The sequence below is a fragment of the Cygnus atratus genome, chromosome 1 (genome assembly GCF_013377495.2).
Source record: "Cygnus atratus isolate AKBS03 ecotype Queensland, Australia chromosome 1, CAtr_DNAZoo_HiC_assembly, whole genome shotgun sequence".
Lineage (NCBI taxonomy): Eukaryota > Metazoa > Chordata > Aves > Anseriformes > Anatidae > Cygnus > Cygnus atratus.
In genome coordinates, this window is record NC_066362.1 from 686,782 (window position 1) to 710,642 (window position 23,861).

At 67.1% G+C, this 23,861-nt stretch overlaps 1 protein-coding gene across 6 annotated transcripts in view; it reads left to right on the top strand.

Annotated features, from left to right (window-relative positions):
• The first annotated feature begins 5,535 nt into the window (after nt 1-5,535).
• SBF1 (SET binding factor 1) overlaps nt 5,536-23,861 on the top strand; it is a 74,111-nt gene continuing 55,785 nt past the window's right edge. For all 6 annotated transcript variants that reach the window (XM_035569297.1, XM_035569298.2, XM_035569300.2 and 3 more), the window contains exon 1: nt 5,536-5,624. In XM_035569297.1, coding sequence (XP_035425190.1) covers nt 5,570-5,624 — 55 coding nt within the window. In that variant the 5' untranslated portion in view covers nt 5,536-5,569. The remainder of the gene's footprint in view (nt 5,625-23,861) is intronic.

Below are 23,861 nucleotides of genomic sequence, written 5' to 3' on the forward strand. Positions count from 1 at the left end.
CTGCCCGGCCCGGCCCAGGTTAAATATCGCTGGGCTCGGCGCGGCGAGGAGGAGCCGAGCGGCCGCGGGAGGAGCCACGGGGCGCGGGGCAGCCCGGCCCGGCCCGGCCCCGCTCCACACCGTGCTCCCGGCCCGGCCCCGCGCCGCCCCCGGCCCCGCTCCCCACGGTGCCCACGGACCGGCCCCGGGCGCCGCCCGCCGGGACCCCCGGGCCGGGAGCGGGACCGGGGCCGGCGGGGGTCTTGGGGGGCTTGGAGGGGTTTGGGGGGGTTGGGGGGCTCCTCCCGCACCTGCGCCCCCTGCCCGGGGCCGGCCGGGCCGTGGCAGCGCTGCCGAAGCCCCGCCGAGCCGTGCCGAGCCGTGCCCAGCCCCAGTCCCACGGGACAGACCTGAGCAAACCCCGCTGCGGGGCCGGGGCCGCATCCTGCCCCCCTGCCGGGCTGCACGGGGACGTTCGGTGCCCGGTGCGGCCAGCACCCAAACCCCTGCCCCACGGACCCCACGAGCCCCACGGGCCCCGTGCCACCACGGAGCCGCCCCCAGCGGGGCCGGGGCTTCCCCCAGCCCTCGAGCACCTCTCGGGGCCTTTTAACGCGATTCGGGGAGCAACGAGCCCAGGCCACCCCCAGCTCCCCGCTGTCCCCGCTGCTCTGCCTCACCCCTGGCAGCCTTCGGCTGGGAGCCGTGGGGGTCCCCGGGCTCGGGGTGCTCGCAGGGCGGGCGATGCTCAGCCCCGGGGGTGCTCCCTCGCTGTCCCCTCGGGTTGCAGGAGGGGTTTGGGGACCGGGGGCTCGCTGCAGCCCCCAGGAGCAGGGAGGAAGTGGGGCAGCTTTAGGGACGAGGCCGGCTCAGAACCACACCGTGTCCAGCCAGGCAAGGGAAACGCAATGCCAGGCCAAGAGGAGGGGGAGCAGGGGTGCAGGGACCCCCCAGTGCTCCAGGGCAGGGACTCAGCGTGCCTGGGTGTCCACAGATCTCCCACTGCCAAGCTGGGGCAGGGCAAGGAGCCCAGGCACCTCTGGGGTGCCCTGGCCGGGGTCTCACCCCAAGGCGGGGTGCTGGTGCCCCCTCCATGCCCCGCTCCCCCCTGGAGGCCTCCTGGTGCCGAGGGGCCGGGGCCCCGCGTGCTCCGAATCGTTCGGATTCTTCTGCATCATCAGGACACAAAGGCTTCAAACACCCGCGGCCAGCGCAGGAGGATTTGCAGCAGCACCTGATCATGTGTCGGCGGGGACGGGACGGGATGGGGACAGGACGGGACTGGGATGGGACTGGGGACAGAGCACACGGTCCAGCCTGGAGGGTGTCAGGCACCCAGGCAGCCCCCACGGGGCAGAGCTGCGTCTGCAGCCCCCTGAGTAGAGCAGAGCAGAGCAGAGCAGCCCCCGGCCCTGGGCGAGCAGCCGGCGCCGCGGCCCTGGGCTCTGCTGGCGTCTCCCCGGGGGATTTCTGTGGCACGCCGGATTCTTCCGCTTGTTTGTTGCTGGATTACTGCAGCGACGGAAAAAACAGCAGGGAAACCGCGCCGCAGGAGTGCAGCCAGGGGCCGGGGGCACGAGCACCCTGCCTGGCCCCGGCCCAGCCTCAGCGTGCCCTGTGAGGGGTGTCACCTGCATGGGATGTCCCCTGGATGTCCCCTGTGCGGGATGTCCCCTGCTGTCCCCAGGGCTGAGAGCAGCCCGGCCACCACCAGCCCAGCCCCGCTACCCCAAATCAAGCCCTGAGCTGCGCCGTGCTGGGGTCCTGCCTGGGGACACCCACGGCACCTCCCGTGTCCCCACACGGGCAGTGTCAGGGTGCCGGGGGCTGCAGCGCCTGCACGAGCCTGGATGAGAGAACAGAGCTGTGGGTGGCTCGTGTTTGTCCAACTCAGGTGGCTGGGGGGGGGGGGGGAGAGCCCCAACTGCTCAGTCACCCCTCCCCATGCAGGGGGGGGAGCAGGAGGCCGGGGCTCTGCTGGGTGCCCCCTCGTGCCTTGGCTCGGCAGCTCCGGGTGCTGCCATGGAGCAGGACCAGGGCCAGGAGCAGCAGGAGCAGGACCAGGAGCAGCAGGACCAGGACCAGGAGCAGGACAAGAAGCAGAACCAGGAGCAGCAGAAGCAGCAGGAGCAGGAGCAGGAGCAGGACCAGAAGCAGAAGCAGCAGAAGCAGCAGGAGCAGAACCAGGAGCAGGTCTCTCCACCAGCCCTCGCTCCAGGCATGTGCCCGGCCCCAGGGCACGCAGACAAGGCAGGGCTGAGCCGCAGCAGGGGCAGAGCCGGGCTCCCTGCCTTGCTTGGGGCAGCACGGCTCCCGGGGCGCTGGGAAGGCCCCTGTGCCCTGCTGTGCCTGATCCGACCCCCCCGGCCTGCAGCAGAGCTCACCGGCACCGCGGCTGCACCGGGGGCCTGGCGTGGTGACCCCCGCAGCGGGAGCCGCCAGAGCCCCGGGCCCCCCGGCTGGTGGCTGGGGACAGGCAGTGCTTTCCCTCTGGAGGAGACACCTGGCGTCCAGCCACCAGAATCAATTGCTAAGTTTCAATTAGCTTAATTACCTCCTGGCCAGCGCCTGGCAGGGGAGGGCAGGGAGCTGAGCACAGCCAGCACAGGCCGGAGCCCTGGGCCCGTGTCCCGCTGGGGTCAGAGCGCGCTTTGGGGGCAGGGGGGGAGCGGCGGGGCTGCACCTGCGTGCCCAACACCCGCTTGGGACAGGCACGGGGACAGGGATGGGGAGGGAAAGCAGCAGAGCCCCCCCATCCCTGGGGGGCTTCGTGGAGGCTCTGGCGCCCCCCTGCCCAAGCCCCGCTGTGCCGCTGCATCCCCAGTACCAGCACCACGGCTCCCGGACCCCTCGGCAGGTGTCTGGGAACCGAGACATCACCCGGGGACGTCGGAGCACAGCGCGGGGCCGCGGGGGCTGTCTGGGGCTGGGCACGGGGCGAGGGGCCGCAGCCACGGAGCCCCCGCCCCGTCCAGCAGCACCGCGGCCGCGCGTGACGCAGGCGAGCAGGGAGGTGAACGCGGCTCTGCGACGGGCGCGGGAGCGGGCGGCACCCAGCCTGAATCAGCGCGCTCACACCGGGGCACCAGGGCCTTGGCGGGGTGCTGTGCTGCACCCTGGGGCACGGAGGAGCCCCCATCCTGGGGCTGAGCCCCTCTGGCACGGCTGAGCCCCCACGTTGCTGTGGAGCCCCCCAGGCCGTGGCTGAGCCCCCCCATTGCTGCTGGTCCCCCCACACCACAGCAGAGCCCCCATACCACGACTGGGACCCCCACACCACAGCTGAGCCCCCCGGGCCGTGGCTGAGCCCCCACCACCACTGCTGAGCCCCCACACTGCTGCCGAGCCCCCCATACCACAGATGAGCCCCCACACCACAGCCGGGACCCCCACACCACGGCTGAGCCCCCACACCGAAAGGGTCACCCAACACGGACCCCAGACCCCCAGCACCCAGCCACTGCCCTGCCCGCAGCACCACAGCTCCGCAGCAGGATCCGGCCGCCCGCTCCCCCCCCCAGCCCCAGCCCCAGCCCTGCTCCCTGTGGGCACCGAGCTCCGTCCAGCACCAAGTCCGCGAGCGGCGGGTGCCCCCCTGCAGGCACCGGGCCCCCATCCTGCCCCTGGGAGCGAGGTGCTGAGCCCCGGCCCCCCGCTGCTCCCCGGGCCTGGGCAGGGCCTGGGCACGGGGACTTCGGAAAAACACCGTCGCCTGGCTCATCCTGGAGGTTTTTAATCTGAAACGGAGTTCTGGGGGTACAGGAGGGTGTGCTTGTGCCCCAACAACCGCCAAAGCCGTCGGGTGCTGGGCTGCCCGGGCAGGGGGCAGGGGCGCACGGGGCTGGGCACGGCGCTGGGCGAGCCGTGGGGACGGGACGGATGGCAGGTGAGGCGGAGAGGTGCCGGAGGAGCTCGAACACGGGGGGAGCGAGCGATAAAACGTCGGGCTGAGTCAGGGTCGGCAGCTGCCGGGGGGTGGGGACGGGGAAACGCTGCTCGTACGCAGCCACGAGCTCGCCTGCCAGGAAAACGCCGGAGGAGCTGCCCGGGCGGTGCTCGGCGCTGCCTCGGTGGCTGCAAATCCCCGGGAGAGGGGAGAGACGCGTCTGGCCCCCAGGTCACCAAACACGGGGGTGCCCCCGGTGTCCCCATGGGCAGCCCATGGCCACGCAGCGCCCATGGGTGCCGCAACGCTGGGGGCCCGGCATCGACCCCACTGCTGCCACCGCAGCCCCGTGGGTTGGCAGGACCGCGACGCGCTCCGGTGGCCCCAAATCCCCCCGGCCCCGATCCCCCAGCCCCAATGCCCCTGGCCGTGCTCCCTCCCTCTGCCCCCAATCCGCGCTGTCCCCTGGGAACCGCTCGCACCCACGCACGCCTCGCCCTCGGGCGCTTCAAAGCAGCTCAGCCTGATCTCCTGCTCCCCCCAGCCCGACCTCCCCGCTCCCTCGCTGCCACCGCTCCAGCCCCACGTCCCCCCGTCGCCCTCCCTGCGCTGTGTGCCAGGCCCCGTGGGGATGGGGGGGGGGACAAGGCTCCCGTAGCCCCCGGGCTGTGCCTGTCCGCAGCGCTGGGACGTGTGCCTGTGACAGCACCCACCCCGTGGAGGGGGACAGGGGGACACGGGGACATGGGGATATGGGGACAGGGGGACAGGGGGACAGGGGGACATGGGGATATGGGGACATGGGGATATGGGGATATGGGGACATGGGGATGTGGGGACGGGGGGACAGGGAGACACAGGGATATGGGGACGTGGGGATATGGGGACATGGGGACACAGGGATATGGGGGCACGGGGACAGAGGGACATGGGGATATGGGGATATGGGGACAGGGGGACATGGGGACATGGGGATATGGGGACAGGGGGACGTGGGGACGGGGGGACAGGGGGACACAGGGATATGGGGACGTGGGGATATGGGGACACGGGGACAGAGGGACATGGGGATGTGGGGACGTGGGGACAGGGGGACAGGGGGACGGGGGGACAGGGGGACACAGGGATGTGGGGACGTGGGGATATGGGGACAGGGGGACAGGGGGACACAGGGATATGGGGACGTGGGGATATGGGGACACGGGGACAGAGGGACATGGGGATGTGGGGACGTGGGGACAGGGGGACAGGGGGACACAGGGATGTGGGGACACGGGGACAGGGCACATGGGGACACGGTGCTGGGGCTGGGGGCACCCAAACCCCAGGGGACCCCAGACCCCTTCCCGGGGAGCTGCTGCTCGTCCCCGGACCCCCCCGCCCCCCCCGTGGCTGCGCGCCCCCGCCCGCGCGTGCCCGCGGAGCGCGCCCCCGGCCCCCGCCCCTAGCCCCGCCCCCCGCCCCCGCCCCTCCCCCTCCGCCGGGCCCCGCCCCTCTCCCACCGGCGTGCCGGTGCCGCGCCCCCTCCCGTTGGCAGCGGCGCAGGCGCAGTGCGGGCGGGCCGGGCCGGGCAGCGCGCGGCGCCAAGATGGCGGCGGTCGGGGCGGCGCGCGGGCGGGCGGCGGCGGCGGCGGCGGCAGCGGGAGCGGGGCTGTGAGCGCGGCGCCTCCCCCGGCCCGGCCCGGCCCGGCCCGGCCCGCCGCCATGGCCCGCCTCGCCGACTACTTCGTCCTCGTGGGCTACGACGCGGACAAGCGCGGTGAGCCGGGGCCGCCGCTGTCAGCTGCCGCCGCGGGGGAGGGGCGCGGGCGGCGCCGGGCCGGGGGGGACCGGGGGGAGCCGGGGGGGCCGGGGGGGGCCGGGCACGGCGGGGAGGTGCGGCGGGGGGGGGCCGCGGCCCGGCGACGTGGCGGGGCGGCGGGGCGGGACCGCGGCCGGTACCGGGGCCGGGCCCGGGGGCGGCTCCCGGAGCTCCCCGGAGCGGGTCCCGGGGGGGGGCGGGCACCGGGAGCCCCCCCGGGGCAGGGCCGGGGCCGTGCCGCTGCCCGGAGCCGCTGCCCCGAGCCCCCCGCCCGCAGCCCCCCGCCGGTACCGGGCTCTGCCAGGCCCAGCCGCGGCCCCGTTCGCACCCCGCGGGCCCGGAGGCTGCCGGGGGCAGGGTCGTGGCGCTCCCCCGGCGCCGGGGGGACCCGTCCTGCCCGGTGCTGTCCCCGCAGGGAGCTGGGGGCCCGGCGAGACCCGGCTGCACGGACACGGGCGCTCGGAGCACCGGGCACCGGCACCCACCGCGCGACCGGCGTCCCCTCTGCCCCGCCGGTGGGAAGCAGCAGCCCTGGGGGCACCCGGTGCGGGGCCGCCCGGCTGCGGGGCGGCACCGGGAGCGCGGCCTCGGGAGCAACGCGGGGCCGGGGCCGGCCGAGAGCTCCGGTGCGTTCTGAGCAGAACCGATGCCGTGGCGGTTCTCCCCCGTTACCGCCCGCGTTGGGTTCCCCGGCCCTGCGGCATCCCCTGGCGTGGCAGAGGGCTGGGGGAGATGCTTCGCCCCGGCCACCCCCGGGCCGGACTCGTGTGCCGCGGGACCGGCGTGCTGCGAAGCTGGCGTGCCACGGGGCTGGCGTGCCGTGAGACCTGCAGAGGACTGGGAAGGCCGGGACAGCGGCGTGTGGCCGTGCTGCCTCTGGCTCCTTTGAGCCCTGCAGTTCCTCCTCCTGCGCCGCTTTGCACATCCCGGCCTCCCTCGTGGGGTGCTGGCAGCCGGCAGCGGTGGCTGCTGGTAGCGGCGGCCGTCACGTACGGCGGTGCTGTGGGACGGGCCCGTGTCGCAGCCATCCGCTCCTCGCCCTCAGTTCTGGAAACCGGAGTTTCAGAAGGGAGAAATGAGTGCCGTGAGTCTTCGTGGTGCCGTCCGGGACTTGCCTGGGGAAGTTCTGCGGCCAAGTGTTGTTTGCAGCGGGGCGTCAGAAAGGAGACGTTGCAATTAACGAGCTGCGTTCTTCTGACCTAAACACCCACCGTTTGGTTTTAAATCCCGTCCGTGGGCTACAGCACCGCGCCACGCTTGCTTGCGTTTGTGCTGGTACGGGTCTCGGCACAGCACCCAGCCTTGACCTGAAACCCGTCGGCAGCTCCCGGTGGGGTGAGGCGCCCCCGGCCCAGGAGCAGCAGTGCCTCGCGCCTGGCCCCCGCGTGCCCGACCCCGGCTGCTGCCTCGCGCTCCAGAGGCCCAGGAGCCGCGGTGGGTGCCGTGCTGCGAGCGCTGCTCCCGGCGGGGAGCGGTCGGTCCCTGGTCGGTGTGAGTAGTGCTGTAGGGGAAGGCTGCGGGATGCTTCCTGCTCGCACCCGGCCGAGCGGAGCCGCTGGTGCAGCGGGGCCGGAGGTGCACAGGGCCCCGCGTCCCCACGGGGCTTGGGGTCCTCAGGCAGCGCCCCCGTGGGCGGCTTCGTGGCCGGGCTGGCTGTGCCCGATGGCACGAGGCTGTTGTGTGCTCCGCGTCACACAAGGCAGGCCTGCCTCCTACCTGTGGCTGCTGGTGCAGCCTGAGCGTCGCCCTAGGCACAGGGAATTGGATGTCAGGACGGACAGACGGACGGGACGGCTGTCTTACAGAGCGTGGCAGAGCTGCGCGGTGAAGAGGGGGGAGCCTCCGGGGCGCAACAAGGAGCTTCCACCGCAGGGCCTGGGTGTTGTGCTCCTGGGGCTGCGCTGAAGGCGACCTCGGCCGGGCGCTCGTGTGCCCTTGGCCAGGGGATGGGACCGACGGCGGTGGCACCTTGCGAACGCCAGCCCCGCCGGTGACAGCAAGGGCAGACAGCTCCCCCGTCCCGGCCTGCGAGCCCCCGGTGCTCTCCCTCGCAGCACGATGGGCGGTGTGGAGCAAGCTGCGTGTCAGAGTGACCTGAGGAGCCCCGGGGATCGTCGGCTACGGAAGCGCAGACTGACCGGTATCTTCGTGACCCCTTATCTGGTTCCGGGGGCCGTGGTGGCAATGCTTGCCGTTGCGGTGCCGATTTCCTGCAGCACCTCCCTGAAGGGAGCTTAGGTGGTGCTGGAGGCAGGGCACACCGCTCTCTGCCAGTGACTAATTGCCCTACAGGTCGGGGCGGTCTCGGCAGGGCTGCAGCCTGCGCGGCACCTCCCTGCTGCCCCGGCTAGCTGGTGCCAGTGCCAGCAGGGGAGCGGGTGCGGGGGGCTCCGGGGGTCCCGCTGTGGCACGGGGGGGCCCTCGAGCAGGCGGGGAAGGGGCTCGGCTCTGCCCGCGAGGCCTCCGTGCGCCGATGGGGTTAGCGGTCAGGCGGGGGCAGGTTGGTGGCGGGGGGCAGCGAAGGGGAGCCCCGCGGGATGCGGGACCCCGGCGGCTCTGCCGTCCCCAGGCACAGCTCATCGCGCCTTCGTGGGAGCAAAACCGAAAGCGAGCGGAGGCGGCTGCGGGGGCTGGGGAGAGGCAGGAAGTGGGGCTGGCGGGGGTGCCGCGGGGGAGCCCGGCGCGTCCCCGCGGGTTACGGCTGGCATCTCGGGGCTGCGAAGGGCTCGGCCTCCCCGGCACGCACCGTGCGGGGTCGCGGTGGCCTGCCCGGGGTGGGTGCTGTCCTGCCGGGGTTAGAGAAGAAGGGTCGTTAACTCTGGTAGAAGCCAAGGGTCGTTAACTGTGACGGAAGCGCGCCGTCTGGCCGGGGAAGGGCCTTGTGAGAGTTCCTGGGTGTGCACCAGGCACGGGTCTGGCCGCCTTCCCCTCCGGGCTGCGATGCTGAGCCACGGGACCACACCGAGCTGTGGGATCGTGCCCCACAGCACACACGGGCCTCTCTCACCGGCTTCGTGTGCTCAGGAGAGGGGCTGCGTCCTGCAGGGGCTGCACGCGGAGCCAGCGCCCCAGCCGAGGGAACGGCCCCGTTCATCCGCGAGCGCCGGTCCCGTCCTGCCACGATAACTCCTGGTGCTCTCTAGCTGGCTGTTTTCAGGTCGCCGGGCGCTTGCGGCCCTGCGGATGAGGAGGAACGGCCGCGCTGCGGGGCCGGGCCTTCTGGCTGCCTGCTGCCCTCCGGCGCCGGGAGGTTTCGCTCCGTCCCCTGTGGCCTGCGCGGGGCCGGATCTCAGGCAGAGCAGCGCAGCCTCAGGACGTGCCGAGCGCTGCCGAGGGCTCTCTTCGGGGTTTCTTTGGGATTTCTGTACGGAGCGCTGAGCGAGCCGCGGCCCCTTCCCTGTGGGGAGCTGGAAAACAACAATAAAATCGGGGGGTTTAGGAAACGCGTTTCGGAATGAGCCATTGTGAATGCGCTGCTGTCTCTGGCCGTGTCCAAATCTGCAGCTGCCCTTCCGAGCCTCCTGCCCTCACGCCCTCCGTATGCGGCGCTTCTCATCGGGCTGTTCTGTGCTTTGTTTGTGGCGAGATCTTCAGCTGTTGCAGCAGGAAAGCAGAATTCTGGCTTGGGACTTGGCAGCAGAGCGGAAAAAAATCTTCACGTAATGGCCTGGCTGTGGCGCGGAGCTGCTGGAGGATACGCGCTCGTTCCTGTCTGTCCTAACAGTTTTTCTCACTGGTTCTGCAGGCTGCTCTGAGTGCTCCGTTAGTTCTTGCTTGCACCGAAAATGTTCCGTGTCATTCTCCTTCACAAAAGTCACTCCGGAGGAGGCGTGCTGGGCCGTCGGTGCGAAGGCCGGGAGGAGGACATGCAGCTGGTGCAGGAGAGGCTGAAGGCAACCTGCCGCGTCCTGCCGTGCCGTGCGGGCACCGGGGAGCCCACCGGGCTCCTGCTGCCGGGCTGTCCTTGCCGCGCCCCCGGGGGAGGCGCTGCCCGTGGCAGCAGGCGGGCGCCGTGCTCCGCTCCTTGGTGCGTGGCCCGTCCAAGTGACTCGCCGCCTCGACCCCGCTCGCTCAGCGCCACGCACACGCAGCTGGCGCGATCCCCGTGCGCTGAGCCGCCTCCCGCGGGTGCTGGCGGCGAGCTCGCTCCCCACACAGACATTCGGGGGGCGCCGCGGGAGGAGAGGACGTGATCCGTGCACGCGCTGCGTGCGGGGCTGTGCCCGCCGTCTGGCTGTGCTCCGGCTGCCGGGAGCGGGGGCATCTCCCGGCGCCGCCACGCGGGGGTCGGCCCCGTGCAGGGGCATCCAGCCATTGCCTCGGCCTCTGTGGCTGGACTCGTCCTGGAGGAGACGCTCTGGGCGCCTGGCAGCCTCTGTGCCCCTCTGCTCAGCGGGGGTTCAGGGCAGCCCTCAGCCAGCAGCGGCTCCGATGGGCAGCAGGGCGCTCTCTGGCACCGGTCTCGGCGCTGCCCCTTCCCGGAGGCGCTCGTGGCAGCGGGGCGAGGGGGGGATGTGCCCCTCTGCCTGCCCTCGGGAGGCCCCCCTGCAGCGCTGCGTCCAGCTCCGGGCCCCGCGCGAGGACACGGAGCTGCTGGAGCGGGGCCAGGGGCAGCTGCGAGGATGCTGGGGGCGTTGGGCCTGGGGGCGAGAAGGCCCCGGGGGGGCCTCGCAGCGGGCTCACAGTGCCCAAAGGGGGGCTACGGCTGGGGAGGGGCTTTTTGCCAGGGCATGTGGTGATGGGACGTGGCGTAAGGGCCTTAAAGTAACAGAGGGCAGGGTGAGATAGGGTATAAGGAAGAGGCTCTTTACTGCGAGGGCCTGGTGCAGGCCGCCCCGAGGAGGTGGGGGTGCCCCATCCCTGGGGGGGCCCAAGGCCGGGCTGGGGGCAGCCGGGGCTGGAGGAGGGGTCGTGCTCGTGGTGGGGGGGTCAGAACCAGAGGGGCTTTGAGGTCCCTGCCAACGCAGCCCATTGTAGGCCGCGTCCTGTGATTCTGCTCCCGCGGATCAGAAGGGAGAAGTCCTGCGGTCGCCCCGGTGGTTGTGAGGCAGCGGGCCGGGGGAGCCGCGCGGCGCTGGGCGGGCTCTGTTCCTCCTGTGCCACCCATCCCTCCCCCGGCGGCGGGCCGGCACGGCTGGCACCCCGCTGCGAACGCGCTCGCCGCCCCGGCGCTGAAGCCGCGGCCTGGCCTCGGCCGTGGGCGCTGCGGGGCGCCCGTGGCGGGGCTGCAGGCGTGGCCCCGGGGCGCTGTGCTTCCCTGATCGCCGAGTGGGTGATGCTCTGAAATCGCCTCGTACGGCGCAAGAAGCGTCTCGGGGCGAAACTTTCCACCGGCTCACCTCTGCAGCTGGTAACCCTGCAGCGTCACTGGGGGCGGGATGGAAAACTCAGCCCCGCCGCGGGCGGCCCTCCTCCCTCGTGGGGCGCCGTGTGTCGCCCCGGTGGGAGCGGGTTGGGCCCCGCAGCGACGCCTGTGCCGGACAGCCGCGTGTGCGCCAGCCTCAGCCCTCTGCATAGCCACGTGTGACACCCTCAGCCCTCCGTCCCGCCCGGCCCTGCTCACCAGGAGCCTCCCGCGGGGCCGGGCTGGAGTCCCGTCCCGAGCTGCCATCCCCGTGTGTCACCGTTTGGGCAGAGCGGGTGAGCGCAAGGAGGAAGCACCAATTCGAAACATATGCTGTAACCAGATTCCTCCACCGTTAGTAATATTTTGTTTGCTGCCGGTGAGAATTTTGCAAATTCTTTAAAATTTCCCTCGCTTTAGCGTGTATTTTCCTCAGCTCGGGCAGGAATCTGAAGGCTTTGTTCCCAGCCAGTTTTACTTCCCGGTTCCTGGCGCTGCAATGCCAGATATGAAAAGCAGCTGTGGTTCTGTAGATGCTGAAAGCAAACAAACACAGGGAAGGCTCGGCCGCAGCAGGGACGTGCCCTGGCCTTTGCCCAGTGGCTCTGCTGGTGCCTCGCGGGAGCCCCGGCCGCGGGGCGGGAAGGAGGCGGCGCAGAGGAGCCCTCCGGGATGGTGGTCCCGCGGGCACGGCCGGGGCCTCCTCCTGTCTGCATCTGCCGTGGTCGCGGCATGAAGCCTGGCGGGCCGGGCTGCGTCGCCCTCTGAGGCTGCGATGTGCTGGATGCCCCGTGACGTCGCACCGGGTGCTGAGAGTGCCACGGGGCAGGGATCATCCCGCTCCGGGAACGCGTCGTTCAGATACCCAGAGCGTGTGAATCCCTGCCGGCTTTGCAGCAGAAGGAGCCGAGGCGCGCAGGGCCTGGCCGAGGTGGCCGCGGTCACCAGTGAGGGGGCGGCCGGGGTGCCAGGGGGCTCCCTGTGAGCACGGGCACTCCGAGGAGCAGAGGCCCTTTTCTCGTGCTGATTCCAGTCCCCTCTTTGTTTGTGGCGTGGCTCAGAAGCGGCCACGTGTCAGTGTGCAGGAACAGCCCGTGTATTTGGCAGCTGCCGATGCCTCGTAGCTGCGATTTGGATAGTCTTGCCTGCTATTTTTATTTTTTTCTGACTGCTTTTTTGGTCAAAATGGTGCAGCAGGGTGTTTTTTTGGGGAGGAAGAATTGAAGCTCTCTGTTTGTCAGACACATTTGTGTTGTGGGTAGCCGTAGGAAGTGGAGCAGAAACGAGTCAGGCTGATTGCCTCGGCGCTACGTCACCTTCCTCTCCGAACCGTGCTGATGGCCCAGATAAGCGCGCCTTCGCTCCGGCTGAGTCACGGCCCCTGCAGCGGGGAGGGAGGCGATGCTGCGATGCCGCCCCCTCGCCCTGCCCGACTCGGGCGGCTTCTGGGTTCGCCCAGCACGGGGCGTCCCGAGGGGGCTCCGCGGCGCAGCCGCCGTGGTGCTCGGTGCATCCCTCGCTCTTCTGGAGCGGGCGACGGCCTCCGATGCCGTTCTAGGGACCTCGCCCAGTGTTTGTCTTGCTGCTGGTTTCGGTACCGGCAGCCAGGCACCTCGTGTTCTGAGAACAGCGGTGCGTGTCTGTTAGTTGACACCTGGGGAAGTCTGTGCTAAATCACGTGCAAGCCCCGGCCGGGGGGTTTGGGTGCACTGGGTACGCGGAGGCCCTGTGCCAGGACCAGGTGCCCGCTCGGCAGCGCGCAGCAGGGCAGCGGCGGGTCCCGGTGTGGTGCTCCCCGTGTCCAGCCCTTCCCCGCTGCGGGGGCTGCCCCCTGCCGCCCCCCCCCACCGCGGCTCCCGCACCGCCTGCGGCAGGAGCGCAGGAGCCGGAGCCGGGGCGGGCGCAGCTGCGGGCAGCGGGACGCTGCCTGGCGCTCGCCTGGGACACAGCATCTCTGTTCGGCGCTGAATAGGACGCGGCCGGAGGACAATTGTTTGCTTCAGCTCCTTCTGGAGGAGCGGCTGTGGTGGCAGCAGGGCTATCGGCGAGGGGCCGCGTCATCGGTTTTATTTAGCAATGGGCGAAACCGCGGTGCTCGTGGGTTCGTGCATCGCTTGGCATGCGCGGGTGGATGCGAGTGAGAAAGCAGCACTCTTCGGTGGCGCTGGACTTTGTCAGCTGGCATGGCGGGGGTTGCTGCGAAAAGCCAGGTTAGATTAGAAACGAGGAGAGATAAGCTCCTGGATGAGATCAATGTGAACTTAGCAGGCCTACTTAGGAAGGAGGTCAGGCAGCGTGCGCGGTGCCGTACGGCGTACCAAAGATAGGCTGCTCCAATTTACTTCCTAACGAGCAGAATGAGCCCCCCGGCAAAAAGAAGTGCTGATTTATACAGCAGTGGTCGGCAGGGGTGACTCCGATGGGCTACCAGTGGCTTGGATGTCTGTGGGTGAGAGCACGGACGTTAGGACAACGTCGCTTCAGATGCGGGTGCTGCTTCACCACGTAGGTCAGTGCCCATCGACAGAGGCAGCTCGGGAAGCTCCCGTGCGGGCAGTGCTGGCTAAAATGGGTCCCGTGCATGCACATATCCCTGCGCTTTGTCCGTGTTGGAGATTAAACTTGGGCACCTAGTCCTAGTGTGATGGTTCTTGTTAGTTGGCTCCATTTGAGATGTTAAATTGGATAAGCAAGTCTCGGCCTCGTTGCTTGGGAGCCGCAGCGAGGCTGGCGGTGTGGTTAAAGCCCAGATTAGCGAAGCGGCACGGGCTGCGATAACCGGGAGTCAGCGGAGTCTGCTGCTGGCTGCCCGGGGGCACGGCAGCGCTTTTTTTCCCCTAGAAGGCGAGGAGCGATCCCGCACGGCTCCGTCTGAGGGGCAGGAGCAGCCCCAGCAGATGCGTGTCGGCAGCGGCCGTCTGTGAGCCGAGGGCTGGGCGTCCCTGCGGCGCGTGCGCGTGGATGGGCGGTGGGAGCCGGGGGCCGAGGGGCTGCGGGCAGCCGGTTACGCAGAACCACGCTGGGGGAGTTGGGCGGTCAGGTGCAACTGCAGCAGGTCCTGGAGTAGCGTTAATTATGGCCTTCCCTAACGAGCTGGGACATGACCGTCTGTCGTTAGCGTTCCCAACCGATGCACAGGCGGGACGAGGGAGCTGCCAGCACCTTACGGCGCAGAAGCGATTTGTGGAGCCGCTCAGCGCCTCGTGCCCCTGCACTGAGCGCCCAACTTCCCCGCCGTGACCCCAGGACCTCCCCGGGGGCCCTCGCCGGGCGCAGGACGTGTGGGCGCTGGGAGGTGCGGTGAGGAGGGGGAAGCGCAGGGAGTCACCGAGATGAGAGGCACCTGCGAGGGTCCGGGCGGCGGCGGTGCCCTGCAACCCGGTGCGGTTAACGGGGCGCCGGGCTGAAACCCGAGGGTCTGTGCCCGTCGGCCCCGCCTGCGGCGCACAGGGCGAGGGCTCCAGAAGCGTGGCCGTGCTGGGCCTCCTTCCCGGCCGCCTCGTTGCGCAGAGGAGCTTGGACGGAAGAGGGCTGCTCCAGCGGGCGGCTTCCATCGCCCGTGTCGGTGCTGCTGCCTCGGCAGCGCAGGTATTTTATTACCCAACGGAACGCCGGCGTGCTGCAGCTGCTTGTTGGACTTGGAGGTGCTTGAGGGACTTGGCCTTTGTCTTTGGGGCTGCGTGCGGTCCTGCTTAGAGCCACCAGAAGGCCGTTCCCGTGCGGGCTGAGCCTTCGCTCAAGCTGCCGGCCCCAGGCCGAGCCGCTCCTGGTGTTGTCACTGCCGTGCTGCTTCTCAGGCTCAGCAGCCACCGGGGTGGCACGGCGCTTCCCCAAGGCTTCACGTGGGGTGTCCGCACCGCCTCCGTCACCCGTGTCCCTCTGCCCCGTCTTCCTCCTGTAGGGAGGTGGGCTGGAAGCAGTGGCAGAGCCGCGGAAGGGAAGGTTTCTTTCCTTGAAGCCTCCTGGGAACGCACCGGGGAGCTGACGCGCTTGCTCTGCGGACGCTGCTTGTCCGCCCGTGTCTGCTGCTGGCTGGTCCGGGCGGCTCGTTAAGGTAATTGCACGGTGGTTGTGAATCAGGGGAGCAGCTCTGTTCCTAACAGTGTATTTAAAGCGAGTTGGGAACAAAAAGCGACGGAGGCCTTAGGGGAGATTTTTCATTCTCCAGCTGTAGGGTAACTCCTCGCTGATTTTGGTTACCGCATGCGTTTTTAATTTTCCAGGCCGTTGTAGTGCCGTTTTCCTTGACAGCTCGGCGTGGTGAGTTGTCTCTGAGTGGAAAAGGATCCAGTCCCGCCTGGCGATTTCCTCGAAGACTCTCTGTAAAGCAGAGCCGGGCAGGAGCAGCCAGCGTGCCCAGGCTGGAGAGAAGCGCAGCGAGCAGGGGCGCTGCCAGCAGCGTGTGCAGCGCGGAGCCGTGACCTGCGCAGCTCCTGCAGCTGCTCTCGGGGGAATTCCTGCTGCTGCTTCAGTGAATTGCGCTGCTTGTTCTGCCTCTGGCTTCAGGCTCTCCAAGTTTCCCTCAGCTGCCTTGACTATGCTCTGGTTTGCTCTTTATTTTCCTCTCTGTTCGGACTGGTTTTTTGGCCGTTTGGAGGTTTCCTTGCTCGTTTCACATAATTGCCTTTATCCTCACTGTCGTAACCTTACTGTCGTCTTTGACATCCCCGTTTTGTTTTTTTACGCTAAGTGCTGGCAATTGAGGCCGCTTTAACAGTTAACGAAGCAGAGATTGGGGATGTTGATTCTTCTCTATTGACCTCAAGTTTTCTTGGCAACTCTCACTTTACAGAACTGCCTCTCAAAAATGTTGCTTCTCAGGGAAATTCCTCGCCATTGAGGATGTCAGGGTGATCACGTTGGATGTTTTTAAAACTGATGCACCTACTCAAGGTTTGTCCCGTGTTTAGACTCATGTCTCTTCAGGACGAGCTATCCCAAGGGCTGGCCGGGATTGCTGCTTGAGCCAGTCCCTTCGGAGAGCTCACCTGTGGCTGGTTCTGGCACTGTCTCGCTGCAGCGCGCGGGAGCTTCATCGCCACCTGCAGCCTCCACGTTTAATTTGATGGCTGGGGGCAGCCTGGAGCGGGAGAAAAGCAAGGTGTGAGCTCCGAGAGCCCCTCTGCGTGGGGCCGCAGCCGTGGGCAGGTTGGTGGCAGTGCCGTGCTCTGTGGACGTGCCCGCTGCCCCCGGCCGGGTGCCTGCTTCGCTGCTCCCGTCACCTCCGTGTGTCGCGGCCGGCTCCGGCCCCGTGTCCCCGCGGTGGAGGCGTTGGTGAGGCGGTGCCAGCCGCTCTCCTGCCCCGCCGTCCCACCTCGTCGGTCCGGGGACTCGCTCAGTTTGAGCCTCTGAGGGAGGAACGAGGCTGGGTTCGAGGCCGTGGGGTGGCCGGACTGACAGTCGCCTCCTGAAGCGGCGTCACGGAGATGTTCTCGTTGGGGCGCTGGATGTCGGCGTTGCTGCTGACGTTAACGCCGCTGTCCTGGCAGAGCGCAGAGCGACGCTGCTGGGCTTGGGGTTTTTGCAGCACTGCAGAGCACAAGAAAGGGCTGGCCAGGGCCCCGACGCCTCCGGGACCTGAGGCTGCGCCAGGCCGCTGCGAGAACAAATGAAATAAACCCCAGAGAACCGAATTTTTGGCAAGAGCGGACGGGGTGTTGTGAAACTCCAGAGGCAGGCAGCTATCGCCTTACTCGCAGGTGCGGTAAGGGGTACAATAGTAAGGTTATTCAGGCCATATATAATCAGCGGGAAAGCTGAGCAGACCTCCCCAAGACAAGGTCATAACCTCCGCTTCTTTATGGTCTTGGCCTTTTCACAGAAGGTTTTGCCCATGGAAAAGTAGCTGCATTTTCTCAAAGGCCCTTCAAAAGCATCTGTGGGCATATCTTGGCCCTGTCTCCTGGATGTGAAGCGTCTCGGTGGCATCAGGCCAAGAAGAATAAGCGCGCGCTGTCATCTGACGCTGCCTCAGCACGCTAGACTGAATAGACGGCACGGCGAGCGCCGTCCCTGCAGGAATGGAAACGCTGCAGGCTTCTGCAGGGGAGTCATGAGACAAGCGTTCCATGAAAGCGCAGGGGCTGCGGTCCCTCTGAATCACTCGTTAGAGAAGGAAATCTGTTCCCGGTGGGAAGTGCCGTGGAAGGCTGAGGCTCGGTCATGGACCAGCTGACGGCCCCGGAGCCCTGCCAGGCAGCGGGAGAGGAGCAGCGACGGCACGGCAGGCTGCGGCGCGCGCGGGACCGGCGGTGCTCCTGCAGCCTTCGTGCTGTGACCCTGGGAGCTGCCGCCCTCGTCCGTGGCTCGTGATTTTGGCTGTCCGTGAATCCGCAGAGAGCAAGAAGTAAAAATCGTGGGAATAAATGTCTCGCAAGCGTGCGCGAGGAGGCGCGCTCTTCTCGTCCCAGTAGGGCGGTGGCCTGGTGTCCTGACGTGGTACGGGGCTGGGTGTCCTGCCTGAGGAGGGGAGCTCGGTTCGGGGGATGAGGGGCTGTCTGTAGCCGTGCTGCGACCGGAGCGCAGGGCGTTGCTCAAGGACAGCGGCCCTGTGCAGTTTTTTAAAAAACAAACAAACAAGAAGCCAAGCAAACCAGCCCCGCCTCTCCGCACAGCTGCCACAGCTTTTGTCCTACTTTTGCCATGGGAAGTGCCGCGTCCTTGGCTCTAAGGGGTGACTGCAGAACCTAGGGCCATCCTGCTTGCAGTCTGAGTGGGAGTGCGGGGGACCTGAAGCGCTCCCTTCAAACGGAGGATAGTCCTCAGAGCTTTGCCATTGTTTTCCTCCATGGACAACTCTCGCCGTCCATCTCCAAACCGTTATTTGTGACATTCCTCCCCTCACCGCTGTGGGACTCTCAGCCCCGCTCCCTTCCTCAGGCTCCGTCGGATGTCAGTGCAGTGCCTGGGCAGCAGCCGGAGGTCCCCGCGGTTTGGGAGGCGCACGGGGAGCTGGCCGTGGTCTGCAGGCCTGTGCTGTCTGTGCCGGGCTTCGCTGCACAAGATGAGAGCGATTATAATGAGAAAATGGAACGTGTGCCCCTGGGAGCGGAGCACGGAGGGAGCAGGGAGCTGTTTCTGGGGACGGCAGGTTTGTCCTGGCGGTGGCAGCCAGTCCGCCCCGCGGAGCTGTCTGCGCATGGGCACAGCGGGGCGAGACCCACCCAGGGGTGAACGGAGACCTGGGAAGGCGGTGTGTGAAGCTCAAGGGTGCTCCTACCCCCTGGGTGGTGGGGACCAGTGCCCGCACCCCCCTCTCCCTGCTCCGCTCCCTGTACCCGTGGAATAGCACCGCCGAGGTTCTCGAGTAGCTCTTTGCCCTTGGAAAGCACGCCTGTGCCAGGTAACGCCGTATTCGTTCTCCAGAGGTCCGTTTTCTCCTGGACGCGGTCCGTGCGACACCGCTTTTCCATCTGAAACCACGCACGCTTCAGTCCACGGCTGAGGCAGGGGCAGAGGGCTTTGGGTGGCCGCTTTGCGGCCTCTCCACGAAGGTGGAACCGAGTGAGAGGTGCGGTGACGCCTGGGGCCGTGCTGGAGGCAGGTGGACGAGTCGTGCGGTGCCGCTGAGCTGCCAGGAAGCGCTGCACGGTGTTGGGACGAGGGTCGTGCGGTTGCATCGGGGTAGCGGTGCCCGGCGAGCTCGCCGGCGTGCGTGGAGCAGCGAGACCTGCACGGGGCGGCCCTGCAGGATGTGCTCCGGGGGTCAGGGCTGCAAGGCAGGGCTTTGGGATTTGCAAAGCTTCCAGATGGAGACGCTGCCGGGAGTTAATGTAAATCCTGGGGCTTACTGGTGTTTTCCAGCACTGGGCGGCGTGTTGTTCAGTGGCCGGGTTGCTGGGTGAGGCTGGTGTGCTCTGTGCCCACGGAGGAGCTGGAGGGAGCGTTGCCGAGCCGCGTGCCGTGCCACCAGCCCTGCAGCAACTGGGCTCGGGGGGCAGTGGGGCCCCGGTTCAGCCCCTCCCGTGGTCGCAGCCTCCTTGAGCCTCGGCAGAATGACTTCGTTGAGGATCTGAAGAAAGGTCCTTCACAGCCCCAGCTCCTGCTGTTCAGCAGCTGTGAGCGAACAAAGCTCATTTTCCGAGCCGGGCTGGCGTGGCTGGGGGCGGTCGGTGAGTTATCGGCAGAGATCCTCTTGGGACACGCGGACCGGGGCGGGCAGGGAAGGGCCACGGGCAGGAGCTGCGTGTCCGGGCTGCACGGGGCTCCCCGCGGGAACGGGCTGGTGAGGTCGGCAGGCTTTGTAAGAACTGACTGCGTCTTTCCCCGGTCTCCAAAGGCCTTTGGGGCTGGTGGTGTGGAAGCCACAGCGGAGGCGAATCGGGTTCTGCATCCAGCAGCACGCTGGCGGCGGGGAGCAGAGCCCAGCAGCGGCAGCCCTGGGGGTGACCGGGGGCGCCGAGGGGCCTCTCCCCGCATGGCTCTGCCCCGTGCCTTGCCGGGCACCCTTCACCATGGGGCTGTGCTCTCCGGCTTGGACTGAGCCCAGAGGGGCACAGCCCATGTGCTGACATCGCTCCGTGGTGCACCAAAGGCACCGCGTGGATGCTCGCTGGTGCACAGCAGCCTTTGAGAAGGGCTCTGCGATCGGTTTGTGCCTGCAGGTAGACAAACAACGGACACAAAGCCCTCATTCCTGTGCTGCCACCGTGTTTGTGGCTTCTCCGTTTCTGCAGGACCTGAGCGGGTTTCAGTCTGAGGCTTCAGAACCAGTGGCTTCCTGCTGGTTGTGCCAGCGTATCCTGCAGCAGCTCCCCCTGCGCCCGCACAGAGCTGTCCTCAGTGGGCAGGATACTTCCCAAACAGGATCGAGTTAGCATCTCTCCTGAGAAGAGGTAATCAGCGAGCTGAATTGTTGCGCTGCAGACAGTAAAACTGAACCGGGGGCGATGACGCTTCGTATTTGGGGAAACGGCAGGAGTGCGCGTTCTGCTGCGGTGCCCCTGAGCTCGTGGGCACGCTGCGCCTGCGCGCTCCTCTCCCCGGGGCCGCCCGCTCTCCTCGCTCTGCTAACTAAAATCATGTTCCTGCTATTGTTTGCTGTTGTCACTCTGGAAAGAAAAAAAAAAAAAAAAAGAAAAGCACAAAAACTTTTGTGGGCTGAAGGGGACCAAGCAGGAAGCCGGGGCTTGCTGCGCAGCGTGTAGTCCCTCGCTCGTCTTCCCTTATATAGACGCAGTCGCCGCGTACCCGACGGTCGCGAGGCGGCTGCGGCCGCGGCCCGTTTGCTCTCTGCCTGCCGGAGGGGATGTGAGAGCAGCGCCGGGAGGAGCCGCTGCCCGCTGGCCTCGTGTGTGTGGCCCCGTACGGCCGCCTGCCGCGTGGGGCGCGCATCTTGGTGCCCTGCGAGCATCCGTGCTCAGCCGCCTGACCCTGCCTCCCGAGCCGTGCGCCGCGTGCCGCCTGGTCCGGCCCGATGCCAGCTGGTGACCGCAGCGACGTGTGCGCGGCCGCTCTCGGCCGGTTTGTGGGCTCCTCGCCCGCGGTCTGCTGGCTCTGAGGCCCCTGGGTGTGTGCAGCAGAGCCCCTCGCCCAGGAGAAGCTGGGAGCTCGGCAGGAGGAGAGGAAGGGCCACGCTGGCCGGGTGCGTGCGCTCGCCCAGCCTGATTCCCTGCAGCCAGCCCCTTTCCCCTCCTGCTGTGGCTCCGTGCTTCAGGGCAAAGCCGTCCGAGCCCCTGCGTCTATTTGAAGTCAGGCCCTCCAGCTTGAGAGCTTGGGCGGAATTCGCTTTTAGCACTCCGTGGCTTTTAAAGGCCGAGGACCTCGCTTCTCCAGCCCCGGGAGGAGCTGACGATGGCTGCGGGCAGGGGGTCCTGCGCCGCGCCCGCTGCTCCTGCGTGTCGGTGTCCGGCCCCGTGCGTGCAGAGCGCGGCTGCCGGCATCCAGGGCACGCAGCGGCGCTCGCCGTGGTCACGCCAAGCTGCGGCCATCTTCTGATGCTTGCGGGGCGGCGTGTCAGTGCTGGCAGCCCAGCACCGCGTTGGTTGGCGGCTCTGGCTCCGGGCAGGATTACTTTGGGAGTAGAGGGCGGTTTGTGCGTTGTGTTGGTTTTGTGTGTTGGCTGTTTGTTTTGTTGCTTTGTTTCCTTGCAGCGTGAAAGTTTCACTCTCGTTTTCTTTTCCCCTTGCTGTATCAAGAACAAAAGTTGTTTTTCCACTTACGCTCTTCTTTTTGTTTAGTCCCCAGGAGTCAGTCCGCCCGCGTTTGACTTTGTTTCCTCTGCACCCCCATTAGCGCTGCTGACAGTGAGAGCCTCGGCGCTGAGGTTTCTGAACTAAAACCGAAGCGGGGAGGCAGGCCGAGTGCCCCCAGGAGCCTGTGCGGCGCTTGCAGTCTCTGCTTTCTGGAGCAGTCGGCGGTGCGGAGGTGTAAAGAGGGGGCTCCTCAGGCGTTTAGGTTAAAATCCCGGTTGTGAGGTGAGCGCTGCACCCGGTGCCGGCAGCGGTCGGGTGGTCGGGGACGGCTCCAGGCGAGGTGCGCGCCGTCTCCGTCCTGTGCGGGGGCTTCTTCCTCGCAGCAGCACTCGCGCTGCAGCCGGCACCTGTGGGCACAGCTGTACGGAAATCCGCGTTACTTCGCACGGAAACCTTCAGGCACGTTTGAGGAAAGGGCTGAAACCTGCTTAAAACTTGACGTGTTCCTCGGCTGGAGGGGCTTCTGTGCTGTGATGGGGTCGGGACGGAGCCCTGCCGGTACGGGGAGTGTGCTGGTGGCGGGGCAGCGGTGCCCGCTTCGAGGAGCTGCCCTGGGAGTTGGTCCCCCCGTGAAGTTCCTCCACTTCAGCTCTTATTTTAGATTCGGTTTTGATTTTGGTCGTGTTTTCTCTTTCCCCACGTGGTAGCTCAGTAGGTTATTACTGTCTTCTCTGTGGTGGGAGGCTCGGCCCCTGCAGGGTGTGAGCCTCTTTATAAATGGCCAAAATGTTTGAAAATGGGGGTTTGGGATCTGCCGGGAGCTAACGCTCCCTGTGCCTTGTCCTGCCATCGTGTGGGGAACAATTTTTTTCCTCGAGTCTCTTAGGATAAGTTGTGAAATCTGATTTAGGGGAGCGAACGTGGCAAGGAGGCGTTCATAAATGCTGACCGGTGCCGCACGTTGCAGACCACCCCGCGAGTCAGCCCAGCGCTCGCCACGCTCTGTGGGTTTTGTGTTTTCCTCCGCGTTCCAGGCGTGTTCGGTCCGGGGGAGCATCTCCCAGCCCCGTGGGCACCTCGGCTGCGTGGTTGAGTCACGCCGAGCCCTCTGTCACTGGAGGCTTGCCTGGCTGCTCAGTGCCTTCTGCGCCGTGGTGGAGCTCAGGGAGCGTCCCTGGCGCGGGGGCTTTTTCCCTTTTTCCCTTTTTCCCTTTTTCCCTTTTTCCCTTTTTCCCTTTTTCCCTTTTTCCCTTTTTCCCTTTTTCCCTTTTTCCCTTTTTTCCCTTTTTCCCTTTTTCCCTTTTTCCCTTTTTCCCTTTTTCCCTTTTTCCCTTTTTCCCTTTTTCCCTTTTTCCCTTTTTCCCTTTTTCCCTTTTTCCCTTTTTCCCTTTTTCCCTTTTTCCCTTGCTGGCGCTGCCGAGCTGCGGCCTCGCTCAGGAGGGCGGAGGTGTGGGCCGCAGCTTGCTCCGTGATTTCTCTCTGGGGGGAAGAGGACAGTGAAATAGAGCAGCGGCGCAGCACGCCCTTTCTTCAGGTTGTTTGTTTTCTGTAGAGCCTCTTGGCCACCCAGAGAGTTTAAACAAAGGGCTGGCCTCCCGTTCTGGAGGGGAGGCTGGGGCGCGATGCCGTGCCCACGGACACGGCCGGGACGCCACCAGGTGCCGGTGGCTTCCCTCGGTCGGGGCCGCCCCATCGGCGAGGAGCAGCACCGCGGGCACACGGCCGGGCACGGACCCGCTTGTGGCGGGTGTGCAGAGACGGGGCACCAGGCCGGGGCTGGCGGCGAGGGCTCGGGCTCGGGCTGGTCGTGGCAGCCACCGGCAGCGGTGCCGGCGTAGACATGGCTGTGTTCTGGCTGCCTGGGGCCGGGGCATCCTTTGGACTCCTTGGCCGCCGCCCGCGTGGATCTTAGGCACACTTGGGCAGCCCCATGCCGAGTGCCGTCCCCCTGCCGACGGGGCGTTACTGCCCGCGGGGGGAGCAGCCCGGGGCTCGGCACCCGCAGCTCCCTTCACCCACCTCAGCTGCAAGAGTTGATAGCAGTGACCTAAAGCCACCGATGGCTCAGATAAGTGTGTTGTAGGGCTGCTAGGAGGGAGGCTGCCAAGTAGTTCAGACTTGCATACGAGTTAGTCGTGAAACTGCCGTAACTTACATTTTAAGATTAACCGTTTCTGTGAATTCGGGCCTCGCATTAAGAGGCTGTGATCACCCTTTTCTTTTGTTAAAGATAACTTCGGTGTGGAGGGACTAGAGCTCAGGTTGTCCCCTGTAAATGGGACGGAGGCTGGTGGCGTTTCTGATGCCGAGTGAGGCAGGGTGGAGGCTTCGTGTCCCCAAGTGCTCGCAGCGCTTTGCGAAGCCTGGACAAGCAGGGAGTTCTGCAGGTATCGCTTGCTTTGCAGCTGGTTGTCCTTCTGGAAATCCCTGTCTCGAGGGGCGCAATGGGCGTAGTGAAGAGAAGAGGATGAAGCGCTGCTCTGAGATCTGGGTGGCACAGCACGGCTGAAGCAGGGCGACGGAGGAGGCGAGTGCCGGAGCTGCAGCGGTGTCGGCGAGGTGGGACGGGAGCAAGCAGCGAGCGGAGCCTCGCTGGGCTGCCCTGGCCACGGCATCGGTGAGACGCCGTCCTCCAGCTGCAGGAACCCTGACAGCCTTCGAGACTTGTCAGTGCCGGCTCTAGCAATGCTCTCCTGTCATCGAGAAGCAGGTTGTCAG